We start from the raw sequence: 20,719 nt of genomic DNA on the forward strand, positions 1-20,719 counted from the left end.
GGGGAGACACGATAGATGTCTATAAAATTATGTATGGTATGGAGAGAGTGGGCAGGGAGAAGCTTTTCTCTCTCTCATAATGCCAGAACGCGGGGTCATCTGCTGAAGCTGGAGGGTGAGAGATTCAAAACTGATGAAAAGTATTTCTTCACACAACGCATAGTTAAATTGTGGAACTCCCTGCACCAGGATGTGGTGATGGCTGACAACTTGGAAGGCTTTAAGAGGGGAGTGGACATGTTCATGGAGGAGAGGGCTCTCCATGGCTACTAGTCAAAATGGATACTAGTCATGATGCATACCTATTCTCTCCAGGATCTGAGGAGCAGGCCTATTCTATGAGGTGCTGTGGAACACAGGCAGGATAGTGCTGCTGCACTCGTCTTGTTTGTGGGCTTCCTGGAGGCACCTGGTTGGCCGCTGTGTGAACAGACTGCTGGACTTGATGGGCCTGGGTCTCATCCAGCAGGACCTTTCTTATGTTCTGATGTTTTTTTGGCTGTGGAACCGGTCGGAAGTATACTGAAAGTTTTCTATTTCTCTTCTGTGCAGCACCAGATCTGCTTCGCTTCAGCAAAGTTGTTGCACGGTGTACCTTTCCTCTGTCCCTGTTTAAACTCTGCAGGTTGCTAGTTAGGGCCACAGCAGGGAACCTTGAGGCCTAGTCCCTTCCTGGTTCAAATCCTGCTTTTCCCATGAACTTTGTCATGCCTCCACCCACCCCACAAAAGACTGAACAATGTTTATGATGACCTTTGATTGCTTGCAAACGACTCTCAAATGCTCAGAAGTGGGCACTGGGTCTTCCAGGCCATTAGCTTGCCTGTTTTGATGACAGTCATGATCACTACCCACTCCCCCGCCCCGGATAAATTATATGTTGATTCCCCAAAAACCAAACCTCATCAAGACAAACCAGGCCACTTGGTTTCTAGAAGTAGAAAACAAGAACTGGAGGTCACTTCGATTTATTGAAGGGCTTGTTGAAGCTGCCTCTTGAGACAAGCTGCCAAAGAAAAAAACATTCAACAGCTATTGACAATGGATAGTTCCTGAAGAAGAAGAATTGATTTTTATATGCTGACTTTGTCACTTAAGGAAGAATCAAACGGCTTACAATCTCCTTCCCCTCCCCACAGCAGACACCCTGTGAGGTAGGTGAGGCTGCGAGAGCTGTGACTAGCTGTGAACCAATTGGTCTCCTTGAAAAACACTTGAGAACTCCCCTTTTGAGAACCAGTGTGGTGTAGTGGTTAAGAGAACTGGCCTCTAATCTGGTGAACCGGGTTGGTTTCCGCACTCCTCCACATGAAGCCTGCTGAGTGACCATGGGCTAGTCACAGTTCTCTCCGAATTCTCTCAGCCCCACCCACCTCACAGGGTGTCTGCTGTGGGGAGGGAAAGGGAAGGTGATTGTAAGGTGCTTTGAGACTCCTTTTGATAGAGAAAATCGGGGTATAAAAACCAACTCCTCTTCTTTATTTGCACTAAATCAACCTGAGCTCCCTCTAAAGGGCCAAAACCTGGGTCAGCCTCATGGTCCCCTATGTTCGAGTGCCCTCAGGCCACCTGAGTCTCTAGAGACCCTCCCTTGGTCAGAACTAGGCCTCTGCTCCATTTAGCTTGGCACCGGCTGTCCTGACTGCAAGCGAGAGCTGTTTAACGTTCAGAGAGGAAGAGGAGTTTCTCAGACCTGTCCCTGAGATCCTTTCCACAGGAGATGGTGAGGACTGAGCCGAAGACTCTCTGCAGGCAATTATGTGTTCTGGCAATGAGCTCCACATGCCTGCGTTGAAGCTACCACGTGTAAAAGACGAGGAGTCCAGCACGGCACATACAGTCAACGGCTCTCACACCCAGCCCAGTTTTCTCTCTGGGAAACGGTCTCTTTCTAAAACTGGAGGGCGATGGGGAGGGCCGTAAAAGCACAACTCTATTTTGAAGCCCAGCTAGCAACATTCTGCCAAGAAGAAGACACTGACATTGTGCTAAGGGTCAGGAGTAGTGACTTCTGGGCTTCCACAGACTGCACACACGTACACACAAAGCTCAAAAGACTGAGCACATTTGATTAAACTCTTAATCACCACCACCACCCCTGAAAGCACACCTGCTACAAAGTACTGATCCCTAAATGTATACAGTCTATTATAGTTCTCAAAATCTACCAACTTGCCTTGAAAATGAAGGGCTTCATACTCTCTCCCTTCCAAAGACCCAAATGCACATTTTTATTCTAATTCTTTGATACAGCAAAGGAAGCCCTGAGTTTGCTGAAAGAACGAGGAGAGCAGCAGCAACCCTCGGTTCTGATCCCGCTGATCCCTTTCCTCATTTCCTGGCGCTGTCATAATTGGCACAGAACCAGTCGCAAGTTTCCTTCACGGCTGTGGAAGGGAAGGGGGGAAAAAAGAAACCGTGTTATTACTAACGAAGGGAGGAATTTAAAAATATCAATTTTCCTCCCCCTCCCCAACCTGCCTCTCCCCCAAAAAACACCCAGGCGGGAGAAGTTATTAAAAAAAAGAAAAGAAAAATAGGAACCTTGGTCCATCTTAAAGATTAGTGGGATTTTATTCCCGCAGAAGTTTTTATGGACTAGAGTGCACTTCTCACATTCGCTAAGAGGACCCTCACTTGGAGACATTTTATGTTGGAGGGTACAGAAAAAGAGGCCACAAAAAGTAGAAAATACAGGGTGAAACGGTGTTATCGAAAATGACCTAGCTTGGTGAAGGGTCTGTGTAGTAGTAGAGCCAGCGTGGTATAGTTGTTAAGAGCGGTGGTTTGGAGCAGTGGATTATGATCTGGAGAACCGGGTTTTAATCCCCACTCCTCCCCATGAGCTGCGGAGGCTAATCTGGAGGACTGGGTTTAGTTCCCCACTCCTCTGCACAAAGCCAGCGGGGCGACCTTGGGCTAGCCACAGCTCTCTTAGAGCTCTCTCAGCCCGACCAACCTCATAGGGTATCTGTTGTGGGGAGGGGAAAAGAAGGTGATTGTAAGCTGGTTTGAATCTTAAGTGGTAGAGAAAGTTGGTATATAAAAACCAAGTCTTCTTCTCTCCTATTAGATTATAAAGACCATTTGCTAAGCTAGTTAAAACCTGGGACTGCCCGCTCATAACAGCTGCTGTGATACTTAACAGCTCCAGAGAGTTAGAAATCTTAAGTCTTTGTTCAAACCAGAGGGTGGGGGGCAGGGGGAGGACAGACCGTGGGTCGGATCGCCCAGAGTGCCGGGGAAAGCACTGGCAGATCTTTCTACGGCAGCTCTCTGAGCCCCAAAAGGACAATTCTGAGGTCTGAGAAATCTGCAGAGAAAGACAGAAGAGGTTGAAGTCACCCCTTCCTACTCTGTGCTGATCAGAACCTGTGAATTTCCTGTACTGTGCAGAGGGTTGGACTAGATGTTCCTTGAGGTCCCTTCCTGCTCTATGTTTCTGTTTCTTCTGACTGTAGAAAGATTACAGAGGAAACCAGCTCTCGGCTGAGGGCCGCAGAGGAGCCCCTAGCAATTCTCACCTTGATGGAATGGGGTGAACTGAAAATCTGGTAGGTATTTTCTCAGTTTGGAATTGCTGGCCGTTTTCTTGAACTGTCCGTCTGACTTAGTTGTGTCAAACTGGGAAGGAAGCGAAGTTAAAGGAAAACACCGATCCTGGCCGGAACCTGCAGAGGAGCTCTTGTAGGACATGAGGGTACCCCCCAAGATTAATGCAGAACAAATTTAACCAACAAAGCTATCTGCAAGATGGACGCATCAGTCCCTGAGTAGCGTGGGAAGGGGAGAAGCACGCCTCTCTTGTGTGTGTAAAGTACCGTCAATGCGCAGCCGACCTATAGCGACCCTGTTGGGTTTTCAAGGCAAGAGGTGAACAGTGGTGGTTTGCCATTGCCTGCGTAGACCCTGGAATTCCTTGGTGGGCTTCCATCCAAGTACTAACCAGGGCTGACCCTGCTTAGATTCTGAGATCGGGCCAGCCTGGTTCTGTGTGGGCCAGTGTGGTGTAGTGGTTAAAGAGCAGTGGACACTAATCTGGAGAACCAGGTTGGTTTCCCTACTCCTCCCCATGAAGCCTGTTGGGTGAACTTGGGCTACTCAGAGTTCTCTCTGAACTCTCTCAGTCCCTCCTACCTCACAAGGTGCCTGTTGTGGGGGAGGGATTATGATTGCAAGCCACTTTGAAATTCCTTAAAAAAGAAAGTTGGCACATAAAATCCAACTCTTCTTCATCCTCCAGGTCAGGGCAAGCCTCCATTAAAGGCCCCTTTCCCTCCCTACCCGCCTTTTCGCTTGCAACATCAGGGTCCACCCAGCTCACTGATCGATTCTTCCCATTAAGCCCACACATGTAAGTGGTAATGTTTATGAACAGCTGGGTTACCTTAAACATGCCGTCAGCAGCACAACAGACCTGTTGGTTCTGATCAAAGTCTGTGGGGAGGGGAGCCATCTAGTTTCTAACAGTGGCCAGCTAGAAGGTTTTCTATCAGGGTCAGTCTTGTCTACTCAGACTGGCAGTGGCTCTCCAGGGACCCAGGTGGAGGTCTTTCACATCAACTACTGCCTGGTCCTTCCAGCTAGAGATGCCGGGGATTGAACTTGGGACCTTCTGCATTCCAAGCAGATACTCTACCATGGAACTACCACTGATTGTACCAAGAAGTACTTCCTTATGTCTGCCCCCAGTAACTTTTTATTTTCTAAAACCAAGCCTTTTCTTTTTGGGAAGACACTGTGACTGCTTTATCATTTGGCTTGCCCTTTCACCAACAGCGCCAGGAACATGTCCCTTAGGTGTGTGTTTTTGCACACATGCATGGCAGCTGTGAAGCACTGGGGTTGTGCCATTGCCGAGGAAGAAAAAAGGAGGGGAATCAAAACCAACCTAAAAACAAAAGCTGGGTACCCACGGTTGGGTGAAAGGAAAATATATATAATGTATAAATACTGAAAGTATAATTTATTAGAAGCGCTATATAAAAGTCAAAATTATTTAAAAGCATTAAAATAGCACTATGGCATTTCCTGAGGTTGATAACTGTAACCACATACCAAATGCGTTTCGGCCTTCATCAGTGATTAATTAAAATCCTTTGTAAACCTGCACACATTTACAGAAATACACTAATGAATACAAATACAAACAGTTCAAACCCAACCAGGCATGTATATATGTTGTAAATTCTATTCTCAATTACTCAAACATCTGGTATAATAGGTTCTTGTTGTAATACTGGTTAGTATAAGTCTCTCAAATACTATGTGTGAAGGTATCAACCTAGTAAACCAGGCTGAAACCATAGGCTGAAACGCGTTTGGTATGTGGTTATAGTTATCAACCTCAGGAAATGCCATTGTGCTAAGTTGTGCCATTGCCTCCAAAATTATTTTCAAGGATACACGGAGCTCTCCCTTGAAGTTCATGGCTCCCACGACGCACTCCGCAGCTTCCCGTATAGAGACTTCATCCTCTTCTCCAACTAACCAAAGGAAAACACCACAGCCAAGTTTTGCTACGCAACCAGAAATAGATGTTACATACGGCCTGGTGTAGGTTCCATTTCTGCCTCCCTCTCTGCCCACCGTATTTCTGGCACCTTGACATGCAGTCAACCTCTGGATCCCAGTGCCTGGAGGCAACATCAGGGGAAGTCCTCGGCCTCTGTGCCCTGCCCTTGGATCTCCATAGGAACTGGTTGGCCACTGAGTGAGACAGGATGCTGAACTAGGTGGACCCTCACTGGTCTGATCTAGCACGGCTCTTCTAATGTTGTTATCAGGGGAAGGTCTCGGCCTTTTTGCCCTGTTTTTGGATCTCCAGAGGAACTGGTTGGCCACTGTGTGAGACAGGATGCTGGACTAGACAGACCACTGCTCTGATCCAGCAGGGCTCTTCTTAGGTTCTTATGCCTGGAGTGAACTTCTGGAGTCCAGAAACAGGGGGCAGAAGAAATTACTTAGTGGTGAGATAGATGCACTCGAGACATGCTTAGCGGTCTGCTTCCTTATTATTAAATTCATCCAAAGCTGTCTCAATGTTTCTTTGTATGTTTGTGTCTTGGCACCAAGAAAATACACCCAGGGATATGAGGATGACACAGGCTGTTGGGCAAGGTGGATCTTACCAGACAGGATGATGGGTTCCACTTCATCGTACTCCCTCAAGACCCAGAGGAACAGCCGCGCCAGGTCCTACAGGTAAGAAGAAGAAGAGTTGGTTTTTATATGCCGACTTTCTCTACCATTTAAGGAGAATCAAACTGGCTTACAATCGCCTTCTCTTCCTCTCCCCACAACAGACACCTTGGGAGGAAGGTGGGGCTGAGAGAGTTCGGAGAGAAATGTGACTGGCCCAAGGTTACCCAGCAGGCTTCATGTGGAGGAGTGGGGAAACCAACCCGGTTCTCCAGATTAGAGTCCGCCACTCTTAACCACTACACCCCGCTGGCTCTCAGAGAGTAGGCACCCGTCTCTCTCTTATTGCCAGTTGAGAGGTCCGTCCCTCTTGGATGCCGTGGCGATCTTTTTTCAGCATCCTTGGTGCCTCAGGCCCTCTGCAGATGCCTAGTCGCCATTCACTGTTTGCCCCTTGTTGCCAAAACTTCACCAATTCAGTGAAAACCTTCCTTTCCCTCCACATCATGGGATATGAGATGGGAAAGCCATGCCTTCAATATATGGGGCACCAACATTATTGAGTCTGCGGGAACCTTTGGAATTCTGCACAAGGGCTTTCTCCGTTTCTGTGTGTGTTGCTCTGCCTCCTGTGGCCGCCGTTTTGTGGTTGGGGCCATCTCCTATGGCGGCCATTTTGTGGTTGTGCCCACCATCCTGTGTCAAAACTCCAAAGGTGACCACGGGCTCACACATTTGGGGGACCCTGGCCAAGGCCAACAATTCTTGCAGCCCAGTAAACTAGCATTTGGGCCACAGAGAAGACGTTCTTTAAGAATGACGAACTCAAGGACACCCAGTGAGCTTCAAGGCTGAGGAGAGATTCGAAGTTAGGTCTCTCCAGTCCTATTCTGAGGCTCTAACCACCACACTATGCTGGCTCTTCCACTTACCAGAGTGTGAGTAGTAGAATTAGGACCACTCAAACTTGATATTCTTGTTTCTACACTCAATTGGAGAGGATATAAGGGGTAAATCCTTCGGCAATGTACTTATTTGGTGGTTTTGGTTTCTTTTGTCTTTGGTGGTGTGGCAGTTTAATAAATCAGTGGATTCTTTTTTAAAGCTTACCAGAGAGTATATAAACTGCCTCCTTGGCTTTCCTGTCCCCCAGATGGTCAAGGGTGTGCCGTTTTCTGTAGGGCAAAGTAGAAAATTGGCGGTCAGAAAATACCCCCCTTCTCTCACAATTCTGCAAGAAGCAGGCGATCTTTTTGCATCAAACTCCGCCTTTATGAACTGCACCTTCTCAAGAAAAGCAGGGCCCACACATGAGACCAAAGTCATGCTGGTCTGCAGTAGAACAGCTGGATTCGAGTCCAGGAGCATCTTAAGAGCCCAACAAGATTTTGGGGGTAGGAGCTTTCAAGGGGTGAAGCTCCTTTCGTCAGGTGCAAGTGAGAATGGAGATCCTTGACAAGGGAGCTTTGACTCTTGAAAGCTCCTACCCCAAAAATCTTGTTGGACTCAAAGGCGCTGCTGGACTTGAATCTAACACGAGGCCACAGTGAATTTCCCCTTTTGTGCCAATATTACACCAAGCACTAAAATCCCATCATATTGATACTCAGGCCTGAAAGGCCCAGGCCCTAAATAAAGATCCAGACCCTCAGACGGGATGAAGGTTTCATTAGGGCTCAAAAGCGTATAGCAAAAAGGCCTGACTGAAGTAAAGTTCAGATGTCTAGCGTTCACAGCTTTGGAGGGGAATCATAGATAATGAGGTAGAAGAAGAGTTAGTTTTTATATGCTGATATAGTTTTTCTCTACCACTTAAGGGAGACTCAAACCAGCTTACAATCACCTTCCCTTCCCCTCCCCACAACGGACCCCCCCAGTGAGGTAGGTGGGGCTGAGAGAGCTCTAAGAGCTATGACTAGCCCAAGGTCACCCAACTGGATTCATATGTAGGAGCGGGAAACAAACCCAGTTCACCAGATTAGCTTCCACCGCTCATGTAGAGGAGTGGGGAATCAAACCCGGTTCTCTAGATCAGACTCCACCACTCCAAGCCACTGCTCTTAACCACTACACCACGGTGGCACAAACATCTGGAGTTTTGTAAACACTGCTAAGATTACAACAAGCTCAGGTCGACCTGTAGGGGAAATGGCGGAAGAACATCGTCATTCCGAGGAGTCCGTGGCATGTCTCACTCCTCCTCCACACAACCAAGGCAGCCGGGGGATCTGCCTTTAAGTCTAAGGCTGCAGGCTCCCTGAATCCGCTGGAAGAACCAGGTGGAGCTAATTTGTGACTAGTAAGGAGTTAAAAGGTTAGGAACAAGGTGTGAAGGAGGGGAGAGAGATGGGCTGTGGCCCTGAAACCTCTTCCTTATTGTTCCAGTTGGCATCCTGTTACAAGAAGGAGGGAGGGTTTGTAAGTATATTTCCTTGCCTAATGCTGGGGGCTAGAATGTGCATTGTGTTGCTTATGGTGTGTTTGTTAATGCTGAGGAGTGCATTTGATGTATGGTGGTAAATTAGTCTGTTTAAAATAAAAAGGCTGACTTGCTTAAAACCTCACTGGTGTGCTATTGCCTCTGGATCTTACAAAAGAACCATCTGCTAGGATGTGGCAGAACACAACCTTGTAGAAAGTGACTGGGAGTTACTCAGCGACGTAAAGTTGGTTGGAACACACCTCTTGTTAGAAAGTGGTCTTCCTTCAAGGATGGCTGCACGATCACAGCGGGAGTTTAATTATATAAGATAGTAAGCTGTACACATGTTTGATTAATAATGAGTAGATGTGCCAATTAGTAACATACTTTCCAAATATGTATAACGGGAGGAGCAAATGAGATGCTAGACACTGTGATCGGGAGTGACTGTGTGCTTCTCTCTTCAACAGCCCCTTGAGCTGAGGGGGGGGGGCACCTTATTCGTATGCACGGAAATAAACTTTTTTTTTCCTTTCACCCCCATGGGATGGTTATTGGCTCAACAGCACCAGGATCAAACCTGTTTATGGTAACAATGCAATGCTCTATTTTGGGCAAGGGGCAGAGGAAATGGCTTCACTGTCAAGGTTGCAACCAAAGGTTTTTGGGCCTTCTGAGACCAGTTTATTGGAGCCACCCAGCAAAATCTTACTTTGAGTTAAGCTTTAACCCTAGGGCCTTTTTTTCAAAAAGCTGCCTTACACTGAGTCAGATCCCTGGCCTATCCAGGTTGATATTGTCTACTCAGACTGGCAGCAGCTTGCCAGGATCTATTATCTGATCTTTTTTGTTTAAAACCTGAAGATGCAGGGATTGAACCTGGGAACTTCTGCATGTCAAGCAGATGCTCTATCGATGAGCCACGGCCCCTCTTCAATTAGTGTGTAATCAAACACAAAACACTCCATTCTGAAATTCAAGTCTTCTGCATAAGTTCTAAATTCCGAGACTTTTCTCCCACTCTGTTTCAGGTGGGTAGCCGTGTTGTTCTGCAGGAGAACAGCCAGATTTGAGTCCCAGCAGCACCTTAAAGGCCAACAACATTTCCAGGGTATAGGTTTGCAAGAATCAGAGCTGCCTTTATATCTGATGAAGGGAAGCGTTGACTCTCGAAAGCTTAAACCCTGGAAATCTTGCCGGTCTTTAAGATGCTTCTGGGACTCGAATCTGGATCTCCTACTCTGTGAAGGCTTTTAGATGTCATGGAACAAGGCTAAGTAACAAAGCCAACTGTGCATGCAAAAGAAAATGCACAGGCGTGCTGGAGCAGTGTGTGCTATGCATGCAAAGTTATAACAACAGACCAGCGTGACGTTTTCCTTTACGAAGTCCTGTTCAGTCCCAGAACCTACTGTGATTGACAACTCAGGTCTGAATTCCATGCAAAAATGATTCAGACAAGCAGTCTCTGGAACACATCTAATGTGCACAGCCTCTACACCGGGGTTCCCAAGGTGGTGCTCACCAACACCTTTCCTGGTGCCCGCCAAATGTTTTTAGAAAGTGGGTGGGGCTTTTGGCCAACAAGGCTGCTGATTGGCCACTGGAGATGCGATTGCCTGGGCAGATTTTTTAAAACGTTGCTTCGGCAGAAGTCGCCGGCCAGAGCGTTCGAATGGCCTGTACATGTGGTTTTCCTATAAATCCTGTAGAGTAAAGCATATAGAAATAAAAGTCTGTTTTCCTGAATAATGTAGAGTAAAGGTCATGAATTGCCTGCTAGAACTGTTCTAAGAAAACTGAAGCCGCAAGATATGCAATGTATAAATAATATTGCCCGCTTCATGGTTGTGTCTGGAATAAAATCAGACTCCACTTATCAGAGATGCTGGAGTTTTCCTTGACAGTAACAGGAAGGTTACTTCTGCCTGGGTTTTTAGTTCTTCTGATAACTACAGGGTAAAGAAGAAATAATGCCTTTTTTCTGATGACACAGACCTAGCTCACAGGCAGCGTAACAGCTGGTGAACTTGTGACTTAATGCCAAGAAAATGGTGGTGCCGTTTCTATGAGCTAGGTGCACCATTGCAGTCACTCAAGGCATAAAGTTTTCCACCTGTCAGCTCAGATAACACTGATCTGGAGAGAATATAAGGGGGAACCAAACTGCCAGCAAGGCAGAGAGTCGGTGGAGGATGACCTGGTCGTCTGGCCTCACTCTCCCAAACATCTGCAAAGATGTAATACTAGGATTGTTAGTGAAGGACAACACTGTTGTCTGGTCATTAGCTTTCCTCATCTCTTGCGTGAGATGTAAGAACACATGCCTGGCCATGGCTCCTTCTATTATTTTATATCTTGCGTGATATCATTTCACAAGCTCTTTGTGAGAATGGGAAAGACTCTCTTTGAGAGGGATTCATGGCCAGGTGACCTGCTAAGGCTGGATGTCTGGAATGAATGCTTGTAGACTATTCCATATAATGGAGGCTCTTGGAATACCTACTAATCTTACTGTGGGGTCTAGGAGTATTGGATCAGTTCCATATTTGTAAACACTGACATCTCATTAATCCTAAGTAAGGATTGATGAGTTCTCACTGAATGATCTAAATAGTCTGACTTGGCTTTCCTTGAGAAACATGGAAGTTGTGAAACCCAAGTTACAGAACTGGTTTCTCCAGTTCCCAGAACCAGAAACAGGGGGAAAAGAGTCAGAGGTTCCCCAACATAACAGGGGAAGCTTCTACACTCAGAATAAGAGGCCAGAGATGTTCCTGGGGAAAAAGGAGAATCTCTGTTCTCAGTAAAAAAGCATAAGGCACATATAATATGCTTACATAAAACATATACAAAACCTATCAGGCTTATTCATGGAGACTCTTGATCAAGCAAGCATATTCTCTGAGATTGGCAAAGCCAAAGAATAACTGAGTCTTCCACAGGAACACTAATACAGCCTTAAGCTTACACATAATGAATTATATATAATATATAAGCTCTGCATTGCTGACTGCTAAGATACACAGATACTTCCAGCATATGTATGAAGCATTCCTGATCTTAACAATGATCAGAAGTCTATAAACATAAATATAGAATATAAAGCTTATAATATCTTATCCTCTGCACACAGCATTGGATAAGTTAACACATACTGAAATATATAAATATCCTAAACATGAGTTGGGACTTTTACAAAACTATCTAAGCTAAGCATATGAGCTGGAGAGGTTTGGAATTGGTATAAGGCTGTGCTTGGTTTAATACAACTTATATTTTATATTTCAGGTACTCTGGATTAAGATGCTCTTAACTATAACAGGTCTTTTTCCATTATATTAATCATATTTTCTCTCCTAATATATTAATCATGTTTTGACAGGCTTTCTGCAACGATTATACACTAACCATGTTTTTACAAGTTTCTGTTATTGTAGTATTCTAAATGAATCTAGAAATACAAGTTAAAAGGTTTAGACTCTCAAAGAGAGAAATGTTATGAAACATAAATTGCTTATAAAGATTATTTAAAACTGCTTGCATACATTAACATAACTGAACATGTAAAAGAATCATAAATGTTTGTACTTTATGACATGTTTTGAGAGTGTGTAAATATTCACATGCATATATATATTTTATGTGAAATAAATGTTTTAATAATTATACTTTCATCCAAAATTATAAATTTATTGGCGTGTTCAAAAGATGTCCTAGAGACCTTAACAAGTTTCTGGGAACCGTTGATTCCGGTCTAGTGGTGTCTCGCTGAATAAGATAACATATTCCTTCTCAGGAAGGGGTCCTTTCTAAGAGCGTAGGCACTTAACGGCCCGAACCGCGACAGCAGCTGTTACCATAGCAGAAGGATCTTCACTCTGTGAGTGAAGGGAAGCTGTGGCGGCCATTCTGTGGCTGGCTCCGCCTCCTGCGGCAGCCATTTTGTGGCCGCGCCCACAACGCTATGTCAGAATTCTAAAGATGCCCGCAGGCTCAAAATGGGTGGGGACCCCTGATCTACATTGCATAATTAAATTAACCCATCATATCCGGTCATGTGGTGGGGGTCTCTGTGGGTGTGTGGGGGGGGAGGTGGTTGTGAGTTTTCTGCATTGTGTGGGGGGTTGGATTGGGTGGCCTTGGTGGTCCCTTCCGTGATTCTATGATATCTAGAATTAAGGAACCGGACTCCTAAAACAGAGTATGCAGGCAAGCGCGTGATCCATGGAAGGATCTACTCTCTCTCGTTTCTCTCTTTGGGCAACGAGGCAGACGCCTCTTTGTCACACTCACTTTTTGCCAAGTACACTTTGTGGATGAGGCCTGGCAGAACATGCCCATCCTCAATGTTGAAATTGTCATGAGGCCCAAAGACGTTGGTGGGGATGACAGCCGTGAAGCGACACCCATATTGGGCAAAATAGGCCCTGGGGAAAAGAAAGAAAGTGGGTCAGGAAGCAGTTGGCCATTGTCAATGCTAGTGTAGACTAGCATCGGGTTCTGCCCTACCCAGAATTCAGAGTCTGGAGCACCCACCCATAAGAACGTCAGAAGAGCCCTGCTGGATCAGGAGGTGAGCCTGGCTCAGTGGTAGAGCCTCTGCTTGGCATGCAGAGGGTCACAGGTTCAGTCCCCGGCATCTCTAGTTAAAGGGACTAGGCAGGTAGGTGATGTGAAAGAACTCTGCCTGAGACCCTGGAGAGCACTGAGAAGACATTACTGACTTGGATGGACCAAGGGTCTGGTTCAGTATAAGGCAGCTTCATGTGTGTTCCTCAGACCAGTGGTCCATCTAGTCCAGCATCCTGTCTCACACAGTTATTCTGGAGGTCCAACAACAGGGCACAGAGGCCAAGGCTGTCATAAGAACATCAGAAGAGCCCTGCTGGATCAGACCCAGTGGTCCATCTAGTCCAGTGTCCTGTCTCATACAGTGGCCAATCAGTTCCTCTGGAGGGCCAGCAGCAGGGCAGAGAGACCGAGGACTTCCCCTGATGTTGCCTCCTGGCTTTGGCATTCAGAGGTCAATATAAATGATCTGGGTGAGGGTGTGGAGGAACTACTCATTAAATTCACAGATGACACCAAATTGGATGGAGGGATGCTTTGGAGATCAAGGTGGGATATTGTTTTCAAAGCAAGAAGCAGTAGTGAAGATGGACCACAGCTTACCTGTTCTGGACGTCTATCATCCTCTTTGCATAAGAATATCCAAAATTGGAGTCATGAGGGGGCCCACTGTGGATCTGGAAAAATTATTTTAAGTAAGGGGGTAAGAAATTATTTTAAGTAAGAGGGTAAGAAATATCACAGAATCAGAATTTGGTCCTTGGTAGGTTCATTTCAAGGTTTCCAGGGAGCAGGTTTTGGGAATGGCATAGACAGTTATATCCAAAACTCTTGTTAATCTCTAGGGTGCTATTGGACTTGGATATTACTGCCTAAGTAAATAATAGTTTAGCATATGATAAGTTTCTTTAAAAATGGGCTTTTTCCATTATGTTTTGGAAGAACAAACACAAGGAGGTTGTATGACTTTATGCTTACTTTGAGCCAATACAGATGCTTCTATTTGAATGTTTTATAAAAATTTTTAGGAATACCTAGATTTTTGTCCAGTAGCATCTTGGAGACCAGCAAGGTCTTTGGGGTATAGCTTTTAAGAGTCAACGCCCCCTTCATCAGATGCTTGTATCTGATGAAGAAACTTATATCCCAAAAACCTTGCTGGTCTCCAAGATGCTACTGAACTCAAATCCAGATGTTCTACTGCACACCAGCATGTCTACCCTCTGAAACTCTTTTTGTGGAATGTATGTCCTTTCTTTAAATGGTGGCAATTAAGTATTTAGTGAAGATTTAGATAAATTTTCCTTGAATCTCTCTCACTGTCTTTTTTTGTCTCAAGAAATGTAGATACTATAACAGGTTTCTTGAAGATATCTATATAGTCTGCTTTTCTTACTGATTTTTGAGATACTTTATTAAATTATATAAAAGAGAAAAAATAAGACAGAAAGCTTGCCTCTCTGACAAGCACAGTGACAGATGCAGACAGAGTCCCTTACCATGGTCTCATCAATTGGGTAGGTGGTCTTGTCAGGGAATATGCAAGTAGAGAGGCAGGAGACCACCTTCTGGACACCAGACTCATATGCCGAATGCAGGACATTGTCATTAATGTGGACGTTCCTCCTCTGGGAAGGAACAGAGAGATGGGAGTTAGGCACACAAAATATCCTGGGCCACAGAATACCATGAACTGCCATCCTTCGACCCAGGGTCTTCACTGAGTCCTGATAAGCGGCCGATTCATCCTTTGGAACAGCCTGCTGGAGGATCTAGTCTGAAAGCTCCCACTACTCTTCTCTTCCTTCTGTGAAAGGTGCCTTTTGTGGAAACCACTAATCATGGTCTCTGGCAAGCTGGTAGTGACCATGTTAAATTGTGGAACTTCCTGCCCCAGGATGCAGTGATGGCTGCCAACTTAGAGGGCTTGAAGAGGAGAGTGGACGTGTTCATGGAGGAGAGGGCTATCCATGGCTACTAGTCAAAATCGATGCTAGTCATGATGCATATCTATTCTCTCCAGGATCAGAGGAGCATGCCTATTATATTTGGTGCTGTGGAACACAGGCAGGATGGTGCTGCTGCAGTCTTGTTTGTGGGCTTCCTAGAGGCCCCTGGTTGGCCACTGTGTGGACAGACTGCTGGACTTGATGGACCTGGGTCTGATCCAGCAGGGCTTTTCTTATATTCTATCCCATTCTGCCTTCCCTCTCCATTTGCAATTACCATCAACCAAAAGAGCCTGGTGTGAGGGACCTGCACCTCAGGGAACCTCGCAGCTTGCCTGTTCTTCTGGAGAGAGCTGTTTTAAGGTGACAACCACCTGTTAATCACAAGCCTCACTGGGCAAGGACCTTGGACCACTTTCCTGAAACATGGGGTGGGTGTCACGTTGGGGAACGCACAGAAGAGCCGTGGGCGGCATGTCAAAGAAGAAGAGTTGGTTTTTATATGCCAACGTTATCTACAACTTAAGGAAGACTCAAACCAGCTTACAATCGCCTTCCCTTCCCTTCCCCACAACAGACACCCTGCGAGGTGGGTGGGGCTGAGAGAGTGTGACTAGCCCAAGGTCACCCAGCTGGCTTCATGTGGAGGAGTGGGGAAACAAATCCAGTTCCCCAGACTAGATTCCGCTGCTCCAAACCACCACTCTTAACCACTACACCACACTGGCTCCTGAGCCACTGAGGGAATATCAGCCTGTCAAAGCAACAGTTTGCCCCAAGCACAGCTGTGAATGGCACAGCAGTGCTCAAAAACGTTACGCCAGAGAAGCATGAGACGTATGCGCTGCTGCAGACAGCCACCAATCTCGCTGCAGATCTGCGCCAAGAGACGCCCCGTGAGCCTCGGGGCCTGGAAGCACAGCCGGCCGAAGCAACAAGCGCCAGCATGCCGGAGTCGCTCCAGCGTCCTGGGGAAGGGAGCGCAGGTGAAGGAGGAATTGCCGGGACTCGCTGTTTCCTCTCTTGACCTCTGGGTCAGGGATGACGTCAGGGCTGCAGATTACAGAGCCACGTGGCTCGCCTGACTGCAAACAAGCCCTGTGCCACGGCAGCACCACCGGACAGTGTTGTGTGTGCGTTTGTGTGTCCTTAAGCTGCTTTTGCATCCGGGAGAGACAGAAGCAAAGAAAGAAAAGAGGCGTGTGCAAGGAGTGGCAATCCTTCCTACTCAGAACCAGGAAGCATCGATCTCCTGGGGCAAGGAAAGGCGCAAAGGTCATGCTGGGAACTAGATGGGGTGGGGGGCACAATTTCCCCCCTTCGCTTCAGAGATCTGCAACTCAGCCTTCTCGTTATCCTCTTTCAAAATGCAAAAATTCAGCAAAATTGATAAGCCACCCACATTTAAAGAGCATCCGAAGGCAGGAAAAGTCATGCCACACACAGTCCCTCTGTGGAACTCCCTGCCACAGGAAATTGCAATGGCCACAAAAACACCGATTCCATTGCTTTATTCCGTACCTGACCAATCGAGGAACAACCACCAACAGCATACCACAATGTTATGAAGCAAATGTAGCACAGACTCTTATAGTGGTTTTATGCCAACTCTTGTTTTTAATTTTCTGTCACTTGACTAACAATTCCCGATGCTGCAGTTGCCCGTTTCCACGGCTAAGGCAGGCTGGTATTTTCTGCCAGCGTTCTTCCGAAAAGTCTCTCCGCTACACTCACAGCCACTTAAATGGCAAGAACTTCCATTTATATTCCCAGAGGCTGCACAGTTAGGGGCCAAAGCCGGGCAAGTCAAGCAGTTCGACGTGGTGCCAGCAGCTTTGTGCCCTCGCCAGCCACGGCAGCTGAAATGTGGCTGTGTCCCACTCAGACAGACTCCTCCCATGGGCCATGCTGGGCACACCTCACTCACAACATGCTGAACTGCACAAAAAGCCCTAGCCGAGTCCAACAACTGGTGCAGAATTACTAGAAACTCAGGTTTCCTTTGTTTAGAAAAAGCAAGTCTCTAGCCCTCACGATCGCAGGTATGTTTGAAAAGCAAGTAACTGTTTCCTCCCATCTCTCTTCTTCTGCAAGGATAGCAATTTTTTATTTCCACCCCCCCCCCACCCCGCAAAACCATTCAATAAAAAAATCTACAAAAAATGCAGATTGTGAGTTCAGTATGATACATTTAGTTTAGGAACAAGAATGCGTGCAGGATTCCAAGTCAGCTGTGAAGCCCCTTCCCAAGGGATATTTGCATTGACCTTTAACGGTCACTTATACTAAATTTCAAATGTTGTGATGGCTGAGGGAGCAGATTTGGGGCTGAAAATCTGGATTAAAATATAATGCGTACATAAACACATGAGGCCACGTAGCCGTGTTCAGCTCTCTCCATTTGGAGTGGAGAATTTGAGTTCTCTTGGCGAAGCATTTAGATCTCGTAGTTCCATAATTTGAATTAAATAGTTAGGGGAAAACAGGAGTTTCATCCATCTGCTCCTACACTTGCAGGAAGAGTCCAGCTGGATCATACCACACATGGGGCCAGCGTGGTGTAGTGGTTAAGAGTAGCGGTTTGGAGCAGCGGACTCTGATCTGGAGAACAGGGTTTGATTCCCCCACTCCTCCACATGAGCGGCAGAGGCTAGTCTGGGTTGGATTTCCCCTCTCCTGTGCATGAAGCCAGCTGGGTTACCTTGGGCCAGTCACAGCTCTCTCTCTCAGCCCCACCTATTTCACAGGGTGCCTGTTGTGGGGAGGAGAAGGTGATTGTAAGCCGGTTTGAGTCTCCCTTAAGTGGTAGAGAAAGTCGGCATATAAAAACCAACTATTCTTCTTACATCTGCAGCACACTTAAACAGCAGAAATCATCTGGCGATGATTTGCATAAACTGGGGGGGGGCTGACATGGAGCGACCTTGGATCGGCTCCCTACCACCCTTGGCTGCTACGAAGACACCTGCCCAGGCTGAGTTTGCAAGACAGAGACCTTACCCAGAAATCCAGGTTGTATTTGATGTTCCTGAAGAGACCCCCCACCATGGCTGCCAGGTGAATGACGTGGGTGGGCTTGTGTTTCTCAAAGAGGGCTTTGGTCTGCGCCGTGTCCCTGAAGGGAAGAAAACAGCAACAATAGAGCGGGGTCCACATTCCCCCAGGGAAGATTCACCTGTCCATCCCACTATGGTCTCAAATGCACAGGAGCATGCAGGCAGAACAAAATCCACAGGATTGGAGGGTTTCCGGGCACTGCAAACAGCCAGCGTGGGGCACAGGGGACGACACCCTCCCCCCGGGGCCTCTCCCACAATCTCACTATAAAAAAAGAAAGTTGGTTTTTATATGCCGATTTTCTCCACCTTTTAAGGAGAATCAAATTGGCTTAAAATTGCCTTCCCTTCCTCTCCCCACAACAGACACATGAACACATGAAGCTGCCTTCTACTGAATCAGACCCTCGGTCCATCAAAGTCAGTATTGTCTACTCAGACCGGCAGCGGCTCTCCAGGGTCTCAGGCAGAGGTCTTTCACATCACCTACTTGCCTAGTCCCTTTAACTGGAGATGCCGGGGATTGAACCTGGCACCGTCTGCATGCCAAGCAGATGCTCTACTACTGAGCCACAGCCCCTCCCCAGACACCTTGTGAGGTAGGTGGGGCTGAGAGTGTTCAGAGAGAACTGTTACTAGTCTAAGGTTACCCAGCTGGCTTCATGTGTAGGAGTGGGAAATAAAACCCAGTTCTCCAGGTTAGAGTCCACTGCTCTTAACCACTACACCACGCTGGCTCTTTCCTGCTGGGTTCCCCCAGAGTCGCAGCTGCTCACAAACACAACAGCTTTTCAAGACGTGGCACAGTGGTGGAGCAAATGCGCTGCGTGCAAAAGCGTCCCCTGTTCAATTCTTGGCATCTCCCCTTCGAGGGTTTCAGAGGGCGTGCGTGTTCAGAAGGGCCTTCTCGGCTCGAGACCCTAGAGAACCTCTGCCGACCAGAGCAGACAGCACTGAGTTCGATGGGCCAACGGACTCACTCCGCATGCGGCAGCATCACGCACTCATGCTCAAGCCCCCGGGGGGGAAAGAACTCACTCACGTCAAGTCAGCATCTTTAGAGGACAAGAAGATCCACTCCTCATCGGGCCGTCCTGTCCCATCCGCTACCACCTTCTCGATGGCTTTTCCCACCAGCCCTGAGCCGCCGGTCACCAAAATGCGCTTCTGTCTTCCCAGCTCAGCCATGGTGAAAAGATCCGAGAGGCTGGATGGGAGAAAAGGGGAAGGCTCAGGATCACAGACCGGCGTCCCCAAAGGGGTCACAGCACCATTTTTACACTTTTAAAGCACTGAGCACCGACACTGCACATTTCAACTCTAAGCACAAATTATCGAAATGTGCCTTAACAACAGTCGTGGAAGGTAGGCCTGTATCATTTTATCTGTATTTATTTACTTACTTACTTAATTTATGTCCCACTTCCCCCCACCCCAAATGGGCACCCAAAGTGGTTTACATTGTTCTCCTCTATTTTATCCTCACATTAACCCTGTGAGGTAGGTTAGGTTGAGAGAAAGGGACCGGCCGAAGGTCACCCAGTGAGAAGGTCATCCAGAGCAGAGTGGAGATTGTAACTTGGGTGTTCCAGATCTTAGTCTTAACCCTCTAAGCATGACCCCACACTGGCTCTGTAGCACAGTTGGGGGACTCTACGCTACTTGGTAGCCAAGATGAGATGGGAACCCGGGACGTCCACTCAATCAGGATTTTTGACTCCAGTTATCCTGTCCTGGAGCACAAAGTCTTCAGTCCTGCTGGGAATTAATACTAGGCTAGAGTGCCTTTTTCTAAAGCAACCTCACTCTCCTAAATCCCCTGTCTTTGTGGAAGGGATTATGGGATGGGTCCCACTACCCTTCTCTGCACAACCAACGGGAGCAAAAGGTCTACTCTCTCCGGCCTCTTGGTCCTAGCAGAGGCCAGCCCAGAGCAAAGCCTGGTGAAGACATCCGGCATTCGGAGGTACACTGCCTCTCTCCATGGAGGCTCCACTGAGCTGGCCCAGCAATCCGTCCACGACTCTGCCCCTCCCAATCCAAGCCAAGGTGTCAGCAGAAGACTGAGTGAGGACACGAGGCGATGACCAGCGTAGCCAGTTCTGGGTTCAGAAAGGCATGAAGGTTTTGTGGGTGGAGCCTGAGGAGGGCGGGGTTTGGGGATGGACCTCACCAGGGTCTAATGCCGCACAGACCCCCACCCCCACCCCCCCACCCCAAAGGTGCCCTTTGCTCCAGGTGACCTGATCTCTGCCTCCTGGAGATCAGCTGGAGATCTCCAGCCACCCCCTGGAGGTTGGTGGACTGGAAGAAGAAAATACCTATGCTGGAAATAGTAGAAACTAAAATAAATGGCAGCAGGTGGCTTCAAAGATAATATAAATGTGAAATATACCAACTGGAAAAATAAACAATATTGTAGAATATAATAATTCTATTTTTGGGAAAATCCAAAACACAACATCTATTCATAAACACTGCGTTCAACGCAGTGTTTATGAATAGATGTTGTGTTTTGGATTTTCCCCAACGTAGAATTATTATATTCTGTAATATTGTTTGTGAAATGCACCAACTGG

At 47.1% G+C, this 20,719-nt stretch overlaps 1 protein-coding gene across 1 annotated transcript; it reads right to left on the reverse strand.

The window, feature by feature from the left end:
* Positions 1–2,322: 2,322 nt before the first annotated feature.
* GFUS (GDP-L-fucose synthase) lies at positions 2,323–19,328 on the reverse strand. The gene is made up of 10 exons (XM_056854399.1): positions 19,183–19,328; positions 18,085–18,199; positions 14,635–14,763; positions 13,739–13,812; positions 12,860–12,993; positions 7,252–7,316; positions 6,132–6,198; positions 5,407–5,486; positions 3,525–3,624; positions 2,323–2,387 (listed from the first exon to the last, which is right to left on the reverse strand). Exons 1-10 carry the CDS (start codon positions 19,326–19,328, stop codon positions 2,332–2,334), a joined length of 966 nt encoding a protein of 321 aa, XP_056710377.1. The 3' UTR covers positions 2,323–2,331.
* Positions 19,329–20,719: the final 1,391 nt, after the last annotated feature.

The sequence above is a fragment of the Euleptes europaea genome, chromosome 8, assembly GCF_029931775.1.
Source record: "Euleptes europaea isolate rEulEur1 chromosome 8, rEulEur1.hap1, whole genome shotgun sequence".
NCBI lineage: Eukaryota > Metazoa > Chordata > Lepidosauria > Squamata > Sphaerodactylidae > Euleptes > Euleptes europaea.

Bases quoted from the DNA above. Each gene is read 5' to 3' on its own strand.
- GFUS (XM_056854399.1), bottom strand. From the start codon at position 19,328: ATGGCTGAGCTGGGAAGACAGAAGCGCATTTTGGTGACCGGCGGCTCA. The intron at 5,487-6,131 runs GTAAGATCCACC...TCCTTTGGTTAG, and splicing joins GGAACCCATCATCCTGTCTG to TTGGAGAAGAGGATGAAGTC. The intron at 3,625-5,406 runs GTATCCTTGAAA...CTTCCTTCCCAG, and splicing joins ACTTCAAGGGAGAGCTCCGT to TTTGACACAACTAAGTCAGA.